This window comes from Myotis lucifugus, unplaced genomic scaffold, assembly GCF_000147115.1.
Source record: "Myotis lucifugus unplaced genomic scaffold, Myoluc2.0 scaffold_191, whole genome shotgun sequence".
NCBI lineage: Eukaryota > Metazoa > Chordata > Mammalia > Chiroptera > Vespertilionidae > Myotis > Myotis lucifugus.
In genome coordinates this window covers 1,840,153-1,855,411 of record NW_005871239.1, presented here as the reverse complement: position 1 = coordinate 1,855,411, position 15,259 = coordinate 1,840,153, and the positions used below count along the sequence as shown (strand labels likewise).

Genomic DNA, 15,259 nt, shown 5'->3' with positions numbered 1-15,259 from the left:
CCCAGGCACTTTTATTTGTTTTTCAATTTTTATGTCAAGAAAATAATTTTGCTAGGCCAGAGTTACAAGAAGGAGTTTTCCATTTTCTCCTTTTTTAGCCCCGCCCCTGGACAATCCTGTGGGCTCCCCCTCCCCCCCCAGTGTCTTATGTCCATTGGTTATGCTTAAACGCAGGCATACCAGTCCTTTGGTTGATTTCTTACCACCCCCCCGCCCCCCCCCCCCCCCCCAGCCTTCCTGCTGTAGTTTGACAGTCTGTTCGAGGCAACTCTGCCTCTGTATCTATTATTGTTCAAAAGTTTATAATGGTCTCTATTATCCATGAATGAGTGAGATCATGTGGTATTTTTTTAAATAAATGGCTACTTCTTGAAAAGGAGTAACAGAATAAGTTGAAGTATAATTTTCACCTTCAGTTTAATAAACTTTCTGCACTATTTAAATTTTTCATAAGGCTGTATTAAAGTATGACTTTTGAAATTAAAGATATAAGGTCCATTTATATCACTGACTGAAAAAATGAAAATTACAAATGTATGTATAACACAGTCTCACTTTCACTAAGAACAAAAATGAACACATAATTCTATATTTAAATTTTTACTATGTACATGCATTGCTTTTATAATTATAGTATTTTTAAATAATGTTTTCATGCTTAAAATGGCAAGTTCCAGTTAAAAAAAAGGCATCCTGCATAAGTGATTTTCCTGACAGTGCAAAGCAAGTGAATACTGATTACTTCCTGTATGTATTATTTTAGGACCCAGAGTTTTCCTGCCTTTAAGATTTTTTTTAAAGTTCTGATTCAATCATTTTGTATTTCTATTTACATAATACATCCTGAAATTAGTAATTTGTACATCAGTACTATACTGTAAAATTAATTTATTTTTGGAAAAATTGTTTTCCCCAGACCTGGGATCCGGCTAGTTCAATGGGTCCCCTCCAATAGGTAATTGGAAATTAGATATTTACTTAAGTACAGCTAGGAAGTGGCAAAGCCACTCAAGAATGTGCTACCTGACCACAGCCATGTAAGCAAGGTATTCCATAGAATTTTATCATAATTCTATGTAACAATTTTACTGTAGTCTGAGAATCATTAATTCACACTCAATGTCCTTTACCTCCTAAAGCATTACCTGTTAAAAATTAGCTCTGTTAAGTTATAATTCACACATTAATATTTTACCAAATGTTCCTATTAGAATTCACAAAATATTTGCTTTAAATATAACTGGATAGATGAATGTCACATAATGGTTAGAAACACAAGTGTTGGAGCCAGACAGACTTAGATTTGAATTCTAGCTCTGCCCCTTTATTAGTTTTGTGACCTTGGACAAACTACAAACCCTTGTAGAGTATTCTTTCCTGATAAGTAACACAGGTGTAACACACCAAAACTGCAGGGGTTTTGTGAGGCCCAAATGAAAAACATATGTATTAAATAATCGTTATCATTTACTGAATACATAGTTTTGTTGACTATGAGCACACTGTGAGATGCTCACAATTCAAGATGCATGTGGGAAGCAAGGGGAACTTTCTCCTCAGAAAATGAAGATTATATCTAATCCTCACCACACCTGCAGCAGAGGAGCATTTGTGAAGCACTGAGCATAGTGTCTGATGTGCTGAAGATGTCGTGTATTGAGATATATGGACCTGGTGCTACTTATTGACACAACATGCAACTGATTGTATTTTTCAATATTTGGTCCAATAATTGATTCAAATCCGAACAAATCATAAAAAGCAGGCAAACTAGATAGTTAATATTTCTTTTAAAAATCAACTGCACATTACTTTTATACGTGTGTATGGCACCCAGTGGATTTTTTCTCTATAGATCATCAGTCCTCCACATATCACCATCTTTGTGTACTTTCCCAATATTCCATATTGTCGGAACACCTCAACTGTCTTTAATTAAACTGCTTGGAAGTAGGTAACTAAAACATTTTTTTTAATTCCTTCACTCAAAACACAGTTGCTTCAGAAGACAGCACATAGTCTATGATTCATTCATGAGATTCAACAGGAAATGCTAATCTATGCTTAAGAGCCAGAAAGTGGTTATTTTGTGGGATTGCGACTGGGAAAAGGCATGTGGGAGGCCTGGGTTGCTAGTATCATGCTATATGCTGTATCATATCCTGGGTGATTACAAGGTCTATGCATCTGCAAATATTCATCAGTAATTTAAAATTTATGCATTTTACTGTATGTAACATCTTAATAAAAACAAAACTGGCAGCTACTCGGTCCAAAGATTTATGGCTTTCCCTCATCTAAATTCATCATCCTTTGTTTCAAATTGTACTGTACAAAATCTCTAATTTGCAATTCTAGGACCAATCCTGCCTGATTTCAACCACCCCAAAATCACCCCATAAATACATGGTGGGGCAAAAGTAGGTTTATAGTTGTGAGTATATGGAACAGTTTATTCTTGCATTATTACTTATTAATTATCGTAGGGTTTGCCATATGAACTGTAAACCTACTTTTGCCCACCCTATATACTTTTCTATGTAGTTCTTCTATGTTGTAAGAATTAGATGCGTTTCCATTTAAATATAAAATGACTGAAAGCAGGGATTGTGTCTACTGTCAGGTGCCTTCATCAATATAAATCATGTCTAAATCGAATTTTAAAATTAATCTTATCCTAATGATGAACATATCCTTTTACCTCCTCGGTCTGTAGCTTCTACCACTACCTGAAACCTTTCCCCTCATTCCCTCCAACGCGTTTACTGACTAGAAGCGAATTTGGTATTCCTTTAAAACAATGATTTCATTTTGTAACATGTTCAGAAACCAATGACTACAATGCACCATTCTAAACTCCTCAGCCTGACATTAATTACCTGCCAGTGTGATCCTGAAGTTCCTTGAAGGTTTCTCCCCCGTGAACTGGCTCAACTGGTTTTTGTTCATGTTTTGTCCTTTTCTTCAGCCAGCATGTTCTTTGTTAATATCATTCTTTCTGCTTGGATTGCCTTTTCTTCCCATCAAATCCTAACCATTGGAACTTAACAGCTCAATTCACAAACTTCCCCAACAAAAACTGAATGCAGTACACCCTATTTAGAATTATTTTGTCTTCTAAATCCTTACCTCCTAAAACATAGTAACTGTTTTTCAACTAGCCTATAACCTACTTAAGAGTAAGGATTATCTAACTGTTAATCAGATGCAATCCTTACAAGAGTAGTGACATAAAAGTAACCAGGTATGTGACCTTGGATATCCCTAACCTTACTGTGCCACCGTTTCTTTATCGTTTAAATATGAGTACTAATATAACCCACTTCAAAGGACTGTATTGAGAACTGAATTTCTACAGGCAAAGTGTGTGAAATAGTTCTGGGCATACAGTAAGCATGATATGAAGAGTTTGCTTTTGTTATCATCATCATCATCATTCCAAAATTTAAAAAACCAAGAATGAACTAAATTAGAAGAATACCTAACTCAAGTCGGGGAGGTAATGGAAGGAAATTTGAAAAAGCTTCTTAAAGGAGCAAACCATCAGGGGGAAAAGCCATGGAAGCAAAGGGACTGGCATACGCAAAGCACAGAGGAGAATTAAGTAACCAGACAAAAGTTAAAATGTCTTAACGAAACAGTGGCAGTTTTCACGGAATACAGAAAAAAGAAGCTAAATACTGAAGTATCCAAGCGCTCTCCCTCCCAGGAGCACACCCTCACCTCTCCCATCCTCCTCCCTCTTCCCCCAGGCGGTGACCATCACCTTCCTCACTCCCAAGCTCCAAGGGCCCTTCCTTGACCTCTATAACTTGTTTCCTAAGTCCTTTCTTCTAGGAATTACTTCTTTTACCTCTGTATTTTTCAAATGAATGTTCTCTTATAATTTGGAAAACAAAAACAAAAACCATCCAATTTTTGAAAAGTAGAGAACTGAGCCCAGTAACGATACTGTCCCTTTCTGACTCTTCCTGAGCAGAGAACCAGCCTTCTCTTTACTGATGCGACTATTAATAATGGCAAGAAAATCTGCACGTGACACACCCTGGTGGTAATTTTGCTGGAGGGAAAAGATGCGGAAGGTGAGTTGTTTTTTCTGACCCCTCTCCTGACCTATGTAATCCATGTATTCACTGTTAAAAAGACACACAGGCATTCAGTCCATGGTTCTCACATTGAACCCTTGCTGAGTAAGAGAGACTCACCTGATCCAGGAGTAATAAGAGGTCCCTCTAATTCAAGTGCCTCATCTTCAGACTGGTCATCTAGCTTTTTCTTTTTTTTCTTGGTTGGATCTCTGGGCTTTTTCAAGAGAGAAAGCTCTTCAGGGTGTCTGATATCTGTTAAGAGAAGATTATTTTACTAGAATAAGAGGAAATTTGAACACTTTACACTTGGTAAATCCATCTATTAATCCATTTCAAAATAAGAATTTGCAATTTCCTTGTGTGTATGTGTGCTTGTTTTGCCACGTATTAATGCCATGCAAAAGCCTGAAATATGACATTTTATTTAAATTTTTTTCTTTATTGATTTTAGAGAGAGAGGAAAGGAGAGGGACAGAGAGAGAAACATCGATTTGTTGTTCCACCCATCCATGCACTCATTGGTTGATTCCTGCACGCACCCCGACTAGGGATCAAACCCACAATCCTGGGATATCAGGATGATGCTCCAACCAACTGAGCTACCCGGCCAAGGCTGAAATATGACATTTTAAAAATAATCTACTAAAGCACTCTTAATTCACATCTATCTAATACATGTAGTAACCTCAAAGTGACAAGATAATGATCTATGGCACAACAAGAAAATATAAGAATTCTTACTTGTATATTTATTTTTATCTAAAACCGTAAGAAATAAGCTTTATATTATATGGCAGCCCTCATTCATTCTGCATGTAAAGTAAATGTAATGAAAATACTTTCATATCATTATTAAATCTCAAATTTTTAATTGAGTCAAACTTTTCTGCCTACAGATGGCTACAAGTTTCTGTGTTGATTCTATTAATTTATGTGGAGAATCTGATTAGAGGCAAAATAGTTAAATGAAAGTAATAAAAGGAATTAGAGACAATTCAAATAGGTATACATGACATTATATATTATATATATATTACCATGTCCATGAACTTCAAGAATTATTAAGTCAATTCTCCCCAAAATAAGCTAAAGACTCAACAGAATCCTATTCAAAATTTCAACTTGCATTTTTGTACAAGTTGACTGTAAAATGTATATAGAAATAAGAACAATCCTAGAATAGTCAAAGCAATTTTTAAAAAGAATAAAGTTGGAGAACTTAGACTACCTGATTTCAGGACATCATAAAGATACAGCAATCAAGACTGTGCAATTATTGGCTAAGTGATAAGACATATAGATGAATAGAAGACAGGGCCCAGAAACTGACCCATAAGGTGGTCAGTTATTTTGAACAAAGGTGCCATAGTGATTCAAGGGGAAAGGACAATCTTTTCAACAAACAGTGCTGAACAGGAGTCATGTATTTTTTTAAAAAATTAGTCCTTATCTAACACAATATACAAAAATTAATTCTAAGTGGATCATAGATCTAAAAAAATATATAAGTAGACAAAGATTTCTTAGATAGGACAGACACACACACCACACAAAAAAACTGTCTTTTTAAAAAAAAAATCTATTTTTATTGATTTCAAAGAGGAAGGGGGAGAGAGAGAGAGAAACATCAATGATAAGAGAGAATCATTGATTGGCTGCCTCCTGCATGCCCCCAACTAAGGACAGAGCCTGCAACCCCGGGCACGTGCCCTTGGCCGGAATCGAACCTGGGACCCTTCAGTCCATAGGCTGACGTTCTATCCACTGAGCCAAACAAGCTAGCCCCCCCCCCCCCCGTTTCTTTAAACAAACAAAAACAACCAGGTAGCTCAGTTTGTTAGAGCATCATCCCAATATACCCAAGTTTGTGAGTTCAATCCCTGGTCAGGGAATATACAAGAATCTACCAATGAATGTACAAATGAGTGAAGAGGCAATTCATGTTTCTCTCTCTCTTAAAAAAAAACATTAAATAAAAAATTTTTTAAGAAGCCAAAAACAAAAACCTGCTCTTTGAAATATATTATTGAGGAAACAAAAAGGCAAGCTGTATATTGGGACAAAATATTCACAAAACATATGTGTATACCTGACAAAGGACTTGTATCTAAAATATAAAAACAATCTATACAACTCAGACCAATGGGGTAAAGATTTGGACAAGCACTTTGCCAAAGAATACACAAGAATGGCTAAGCAACACATGCAGAGATGCCCAACATTATTGGTCAGGAAAATACAAATTAAAACCATGAGATAGCATTATACACCCATCAGAGTAGCCAACATTATTATTATAAGACTGATAATACCCTGTGTGGGTGAGGATGTGGAGGAGGAACTCTCATACCCAGCTGGTGGGAATGTGAAATGAGAATTTTTTTTTAACGGTCTGGCAATTTCTTATAAAGTTAAACACATACAACTCAAATATTCACTACTAGTTCTTATCTCAAGAAAATGAACAGCTCATTTGTAATCACTTTATTCATAAAAGCCCAAACTGGATTAACCTAAGTGGATAAACAAAATGTTTTCTTTCATGTCACTGGAATTCTCATACAATGGAACAAAACTCATCAAGAAAAAGAGACAAACTACTGACACATACAATAACACAAATGTATTGCCCAACCATCACACTAACTGCTAGAAGCCAAGTAGAAAAGGGTATATGCTGTATGATTCCATTCATAAAATCCCAAAAACATGACAACAAATCTATAGTGACCGAGCACATCAGTGGTTGTCTGGCTAAAGTTTGAGGGCTGTGTCCTGATTATGGTAGTTTCTCAGATATGTCAACACTCATCAAACTGTACACTTTAAATAGGTTCAACTTATTTTATACCAGAATAAAGTTAATTATAAAAATAAAGAATGTAAAGATAGGGAGAGCTAAGAAAAAAAATAGCAGAAGGGAGAAGCACTGGGTCTATATAGTATAATGTTTGACAGGCATATAACAAGTATTTTGTAAGTTTTAGGTGTTAATGCTTTTCTCTAACTTTAAAAATTATACAATCATTTAGAAATTACAAAAGGTATAAATAATCAAGTCCTTTAAAACATGTTCTTGAAAAATGGAACATGACTATGTAAATAAGTGATCATTTTAATAGATGTAAAAAATTCTGTGTAGATTATAATTTAACCATTCTTCTAATACTTAGTCCATTATAAATAATGGTTATATAAACATCTGTCTATGTACATATTTTCCCACATTTTCTTTCTTTAGGAATTCATTGAAGTAGAATTACTGGATCAAAAGTTACAATAATTTTAAGGCAAAAGTGTGCAAAAGATGGGCATGTGTTATTTTTAAAATCTTGCTTATTTGAAAAACTATGTTTATCTCCTTGTTTTAATTTACATTTCTTTAATTCGTAATGATGTTGCACATTTCCTAAAGGGTTTTTAGCCATGTCCTCCCTTTGCTCATTTTTCTACTAGATTTCTATAAATCAAAAGTTAACTTGCTGTAAAAATTAACATATTGGCAAACACAACTTTGGACTTTTAAAAAGTATATATCCACCTTATCCCAAGTTTAAAAAAGAAGTCCAAATAAATATATTAACTATGTAGGCTTTTTGTTTCTCTGTTGGTTATCTGAATTCTACCATTAGGAAAACTCTGATACACATTAGGTTTTTGTTTTGTTCTGTATGTTACAGGCTATTTTTCTGGGGAATTTTTTTCTGAAACATCAAAATAAAATTACCAGAAAAACCATCCTAAACAGAGAGATTACCCAGACAGTAGGTGAACATAATTGCTTTAAAAATATATATATATATTTTTATTGATTTCAGAGAGGAAGGGAGAGGAAGAGAGATAGAAACATCAATGATGAGAGTGAATCATTGACTGGCTGCCTCCTGCACGCCCCCTACTGGGGATCAAGCCCGCAACCGGGGCATGTGCCCTTGACTGGAATTGAACCCTGGAACCCTTCAGTCCGCAGGCCGACGCTCTCCCCACTGAGCCAAACTGGGCTAACTGCTTTTTAATTATTAATAAATTTGGGTAAGTACATCTTAAGTATTAAACAGCAGAAATCATGTTAAAAATAAATGTTCCTTAAATTCTACCACTTTCTCAAAAGCTTCTAGGTGTATTATTTTTTTTTAAAGTTTAAAAATAGGGCAGCATTTCTTTAACATTACACAATAAAAAATCAAGAATTTTCTTAAATCTTATATATTCAAAGTATAAAGAAGTTAACCCATTTATCCTCAAATGTAATTTTGGGGGTTTGATGCATTAGCACTAATAGTTATGATTATGTAGATTCAGAAACTCATAAAATATTTCAGGTATACCTTTTAAGCCATATTTTCTAATTAGTAAATCAAATCAGCATTTCCTGGACTACTTCAAAAAGAAACAAGATTTAACATTCTAAGAGACCTAATGGTTTATGAGTTGCACTATAGTGTGCCCACACTAAATAATTCTCAGTGTACCCAGTTTTAAATGCCACCACTGCCCATGTTGGGAGAATCCCTTGCAGAGGGGTGACAAACTAAACCCCCTCCTAATCCAGTTGTAGTGCCCCCTCATGAAGATATATGAATGAACTGTCAATGATTGACAGACATTTGAGAAAGGCCTCTGTGGCAAGAATTCTAGAGATAAGCCCTTAAAATTCCAGTCCCTGGGTATACAATTATACACTGATGGAGGAACTGCTGGGAAGAGACTTTGCAAATGAAATTAAAGTTATTAATCAACTGATTTCAGGGAGAATATCCTAGCTTGTCTAGGTAGGTCTAATGAAATCACGAGGCCTTCCAAACAGAAAAGGAAGCAGAGAGAAGCAGAGGAGAGACAAGACAGAAGGAAAGGTCAGATTCCACGCATAAGAACTGGACTTGCTGTTGCTGGCTTTGAAGATGGACAAAGGGGGCCACAAGCCCACGAATTCAGGAGGCCTCTAGGAGCAAGAATGACCTCTGGCAGACAAACCAAGGGGAACTTCAGTCCTACAACCACATGGAACCAAATTCTCCCATATAGAATTCTTTCTCCGAACCTTCAGGAACGAACATAGTCCCACCGACATCTTATAAAACTCTAAGTGTAGGATTCGGCTCAGTCTTGCTGTGCCAGAACTTTTAACCTACAGAAACGGTGAGATAATACATTTGTGTTTTTAGGCTGCTAAGTTTATGGAAAACTCACAGAGATTCTAACATAAAAGATACCAAATGAAAAGAAAAACAACTTGAGCAAAAGAATAAAACAAAAAACGCTTAATTACAATTCTCAGAAAGATAAGACAATGACATCTATGAGAGACATATAGGATGTTACAAAGAACAGCTGGAGCTTTAAAATGAGACCTTGGATATTAACAAGGGGAGGGAGAGTTCTTTCCAGTTTTATTTATTTATTTACTATTTTGTTGAGGCTTAATTTATATAAAGTCAACAAATCTGAAATGTATTCATGGATACCTGGTAACAAACATCTAGATAAAAATATACACCACTGAAAATTAAAATTTGATATTCACTATAAAAAAATCCAAAATAAGAGATATAAAGTCATGTAAGAGGATCAATCTAAGGACCAAGTCTAAGTACTAGTAACAGAAAGAACAGAGGAAACATAGGAGGAATTAGGGTACATTACTATGAAATTTCAAAATTGCAGGAAAAAGAAAAGATCCTGTAAGTTTCCAAGGAGAAAAAGCAGCCTACAAAGAAAGGATAAAAATAAAATTTAAGAACTCTACCAGGACTATCAATAGCAACACTGGATGCTAAAATACAACTGAAAATGACTTCCCAAATCTGAGGAAAAATAATTTTCATCCCAACAATTCTATCCAAGAGCAAAATAAAGACATTTTCAAGTATATCATCTCAAAAATTCACCTTTTCCTTAGTGCGCTGATGGAGGATATAGTCCACCACAAAGAAACCAAGATAAGACATTTTCCTTGGACAAAGGTGAAGGGAAGTCCTGGGGCTATGACTGTGCACCTTAGAAAACACCCACCCCAGATTATTGGAGCAGAATGACAGAGGGCTTCAGAATAACTCTAGGGAAAAAGGCGGGGTGGGGGGTTATTGTCAGATAATGTATTTGATTATGAAAATTCTAGAGAATGTGGAGTGTGGAAGAATCAATAAGATACTGGTTGACAACTGAGCAAATGATAAACAAAAACGGCATAAGATAGGAAAAGGAAAAGTATTTGGAGCTCGGTTTTGAACATGTTCAATTTGAAATTTCTGTAAAAGAAATGGTTTTGTTATTATAAATAATGCTTCACTGAGTAAATGATGGCTTTCAAAAAGGTATATGGCTAGAACCCAGTGTGGCTCAATGGTTGAACTTTAACCCATGCACCAAGAGGCCACCAGTTCAATTCCCAGTCAGGGCACATGCTGGATTGCAGGCTTGACCCCAGTAGGGACATGCAGGAGGCAGCCAATCAATGTTTCTTTCTTCCCCCCTCTCTCTCTAAAATCAAAAACATATTTTATATATATTTAAAAAAAGGTTTATGGCTAGAAAAATATCAAAGATGTAAGTTTCAGACGCACAACTTTATATAATATCTGTATACTCCATTGTGTATTCACCGCCCAAAGTCTAGCCACCATATATTTGACCACCTTTACCCTCCCCGAACCCCTTCGCCTCTAGTAACCACCATTCCGCTGTATCTGTGAGTTTACACGGTAGGTTTTTATGTGTTCAAAAATTTAGAATCAATTGAGTAAATACTTAAGAACACAACTGCTAAATCATATGGTAAGACTACGTTTAGCTTTGTAAGAAACTGCCAACTACCACATAATTTTTCAAAAAACAGTTCTAGAGCAACTGGATATCCACGTGCAGAAAAATGAACCTAGATTCAGACCTTTCATCTTCACAAAAATTGACTCAAAATGTATCACAGGCCTAAATGGAAAATGCAAACAATAATACTCCTGGAAGATAACCTGAGAAAAAATCTAGATCAGCGGTCGCCAATCGGTGGTCCATGGACCACTGGTGGTCCATGAGGTCCGAAAGGCTGGCGACCGCTGATCTAGATGACCTTGGGGTTGGTGATGACTTTTTAGATACAACAAAAGCATAATTTAAAAAAAGAATAACTGATAAGCCGGAGTTCATTAAAATTAATTGCTGCTCTCTGAAAGAAATTGTCAAAGACAAGCCACAGACTGGGCAAAGATATTTGCATAAGACTTATCTGATAAAGGACTGTTATCCAAAATATATAAAGAACTTTTAAAATGCAACAATTAGACAATAAACAACCCGATTAAAAAATAGGCCAAAGTCCTTAACAGACACCTCTGTTAAGATGGCAAAGGGCCTATTAAAAGATGCTCCACATCATGTCATCAGGAAAATGCAAATTAAAACAACGAGAGACCATCCCACATCTATTAGAATGGCCACAAATCAGGCCACTGACAACACCAAAAGCTGGTGACATTTAGAGCAACAGAAACTCGCATTCATTGCTGGTGTAAATGCAAAAGGGTAGAACTACTCTGGAAGATAGTTTGGCAAAACACATTCTTACCATCTGATCCAACAATCACATTCCTTAGTATTGACCCAAAGGAATTGCAAATATTATGTCCACACAAAATCCTACACATGGAAAGTTTATAGCAGCTGTATTTACAATTGTATAACTTTTAAACAACCGAGATGTCCTTCTATAGGAGAATGTATAAACTTTGGTACATCCAGACAATAGAATACATATATTTTAAAGTTAGTCATTTCTATATATATCTATATCTACATATCTATCTATATATCTATATCTATATGTGTGTGTATATATATGTATGTATATGTGTGTGTGTATGTGTGTGTGTGTGTGTGTGTGTGTGTGTGTGTGTATATATATATGAAATTAGATTTTTAGAGAGAAGAAGGGAGAAGGAGAGAGAAACATCGTATATGAGAGAGAAATATTTGATCAGTGGGCTCCTGCACTCTCCCCCTGGGATAGAGCCCAAAATCCAGGGACGTGCCCTGACCGAGTATCAAAACTCTTGGTACACAGGACGTTGCTCAACCAACTAAGCCACACTGGTCAGGGCTGGAATATTTTTTAGTGCTAAAAAGAAATGAGCTATCAAGCCATGAAAAGACATGAATAAAACTTAAGTGCATATTACTAAGTGAAAGAACCCAATTTGAAAAAGCTACATACTCTATGATTCCAACTGTAAGACATTCTGGAAAAGGCGAAACTATGGAGACAGTGAAGAAATTAGTGGCTGTCAAGGGCTGGGGAAGGAAGGGAAGAATAGAACACAAGATTTTGAGGGCAGTGCAACTACTCTGTATGATACAGTAATGATGGATACATGTCGTTATACATTTGTCCAAACCCACAGACTGTACAACACCAAGGAAATCAAATGTAAGCCCCTGATTCTGGATAATAATGATGTGTCAATGTAGGCTTCTCTGTTGCAACAAATGTACCACTCTGGTGGAGAATGTTGACAGGGGAATAGGGGGTAAATGGAAATTCTGTACTTTCTCCTCAATTTTGCTGTGAACCTAAAACTACTCTAAAAATCAAGTTTATATCATTTGTCTATTTTTTAAAAATTAATAAACAGGTAATTTAAAATAGAAGAAACTTAGATTAGATGGCCAATAAAGATACAAAAACATACTTAACTTTATAAACTAAAATGAAATTGTGTATTTTTTTCACTCAGAGAAGCAAATACTAAAAACTGACAACATTCAAATGTTAGTGATGATTTGGAACGAGGGGTTTTCATACATTGTGGGTTGGAATGTAAACAGGTAGAACCTCTTGGGAGAGCAATTTGACAGTCTTCTGAAATGAATTATGTGTACACTTAAAACAATTCTACTTTTTACTTGAACACGCAAGAGAAATTCCTGCACACATGTTCAAAACAGTGTAAGAAAATACCCACACAGCAATGGAAGTAACTAACATATATTATTTTGGGGTATATATTTACACATAGATGTAAATACATGCTTGTGTGTGTGTGTGTGTGTGTGTGTGTGTGTGTGTGTTTATGTAGTTTTAAAAGTGCTGAGAGGATACACATTACATTTATGATAGTAGTTGCTTTTGAAGGGAAATTAAGAGAATGGAACTCAAAACTTTACCTATATTATTTTGACGTAAGAGTTTGGCAAAATGGCCCTAGCCGGTTTGGCTCAGTGGATAGAGTGTTGGCCTGCAGACTGAAAGGTCCCAGGCTGGATTCTGGTCAAGGGCACATGACTGGGTTGTGGGCTTGGTCCCCGTAGGGGGCGTGTAGGAGGCAGCCGATCAATGGCTCTCGCTCATCATTGATGTTTCTATCTCTCTCTCCCTCTCCCTTCCTCTCTGAAATCAATAAAATATATTTATATTTATATTTATATTTATATATATATATATATATGTAAATTTTGGCAAAATGATATAAACTTAATTCTAGATAATTAATTCTAGAAGTAGGTAAGTGTTATACAATAACCTGTAGTTTTCTGTTATTTTAATTTTTTCTTAAAAATTTCATTAACATAAAAACCATTATAATTTCAGAGTCATTAGATCAAAACAGTCAACCTACCTGTATCTCCCCCTAAGCCAGCGATTTTCAACCTTTTTCATCTCACAGCACCCATAAACTAATTACTAAAACTTTGCAGCACACCAAGAAAATATAGGTATAATTTTGATTAATTCACACCAGACAGCTATGGTTGTTTGGCTGTTGTCATTTTTTTATTTGACAATCTAAGGCAGTGGTCGGCAAACTCATTAGTCAACAGAACCAAATATCAACAGTACAACGATTGAAATTTCTTTTGAGAGCCAAATTTTTTAAACTTAAACTATATAGGTAGGTACACTGTTATTAACTTAATTAGGCTATTCCTAAGGCTTAGGAAGAGCCACACTCAAGGGGCCAAAGAGCCGCATGTGGCTCGCAAGCCGCAATTTGCCGACCACGGATCTAAGGGAAAAAAAGTCAGTGCCCCTGACTAAATAGTTAGGTATTGTACGTTTTAAAAATTCTTGTGGCCCACTGTTTGAAAATTGCTACTCTAATCTATAGCACAATAGTTATAAACTAGTGATAAAGATGACAGTTCACATTTTCACTGATGGCTGGATTCTTTTAGTCACATGACATAACTGGGTCAGCCAAAATTAATCCACATCTCATGTCAGAAAGCATAAATAGAATTACTACAAGAGTATTCAAATTGTAGGCTGGTTAAGGAAGACAACACTCATAGCCATTTCCTTCGGAGCTTTGTCAGGCCCTTAATGCGGGAAGTGACATAATCTGCCTGAATCGCTAAAATCAAATAGTGACTTACGTGAAGGAAACACTGCGAAAGCTACATCCCTCTGAAAATAATACCGGTTTCCTTCCCTGTCCTCTTCTCTTTCCCATAAAAATACGTCATCAGAATGTATTACATAATAAATACCTGATATACGTCTAGAAAGGAAAGAATCTACACAACATTTCTTTATCTTAAATATAAAAACTTTAAAGAATAAAGTAAAACTTTCATAAATATACATACATAGAGAGCTCACCCCGACCCCTGCTCCTTGAGATAAGCTAAGTGTCAGTCATCAGTCATATCATACATGCATCACACAACTCATACTTTCATGGAAGAATGTATCGAATACTTACTGAAAGTCTTACAGATGTCAGAAACAGCTTTGAAGACTCTATCAGAAAAATTCACTTTCACTTTCACATACTTCATGTTGGGAAGTTGCAGTCGGAGCAGTTTGTGCTGGGGAGTGAACTGGAGCTTAGCATCCGCCTGAATGCCATACTTATCCAAGGTCCAATGTGTCTTAAGAAGCCAAGTTCTCTTCTTTTCCCACCAGAGAGCATGGTCAGACCAATCTTTTTTTACATCTATAAAAAAAAAAGTACAGACAAAATACTTTAAAAATCACCAAGACTACCTTGAGAGAAATTTAAAAGCAGAAAACTAAATAATTGGGTATTTAATACAAACAATTAAATACTAAGTTGCTATTATGGGATAGGTACAAAAGAAATACTACCAGCTGAAAAACACACACTCTGCCCAGGAAAGCCAGTATACAGGTAGCTGAGGCAGAAGACCCTGGGCCACTAATAATGCCTAAGTGAGGT

General features: G+C 35.8%; 1 protein-coding gene across 3 annotated transcripts in view; it reads right to left on the bottom strand.

The window, feature by feature from the left end:
* Positions 1-15,028, bottom strand: part of FERMT2 (fermitin family member 2) — a 39,235-nt gene extending 24,207 nt beyond the window's left edge. Inside the window, exons 1-2 of one of the 3 annotated variants that reach the window (XM_023760731.1) lie at positions 14,783-15,028; positions 4,206-4,340 (exon numbers count right to left, since the gene is read on the bottom strand). In XM_023760731.1, the coding sequence (XP_023616499.1) occupies positions 4,206-4,340; positions 14,783-14,858 (211 nt within the window). In that variant the 5' untranslated portion in view covers positions 14,859-15,028. Of the gene's footprint in view, positions 1-2,879; positions 3,184-4,205; positions 4,341-14,782 lie in introns of those variants that run through there. The other 2 variants (XM_023760729.1, XM_023760730.1) reach the window with 2 other exon arrangements.
* Positions 15,029-15,259: the final 231 nt, after the last annotated feature.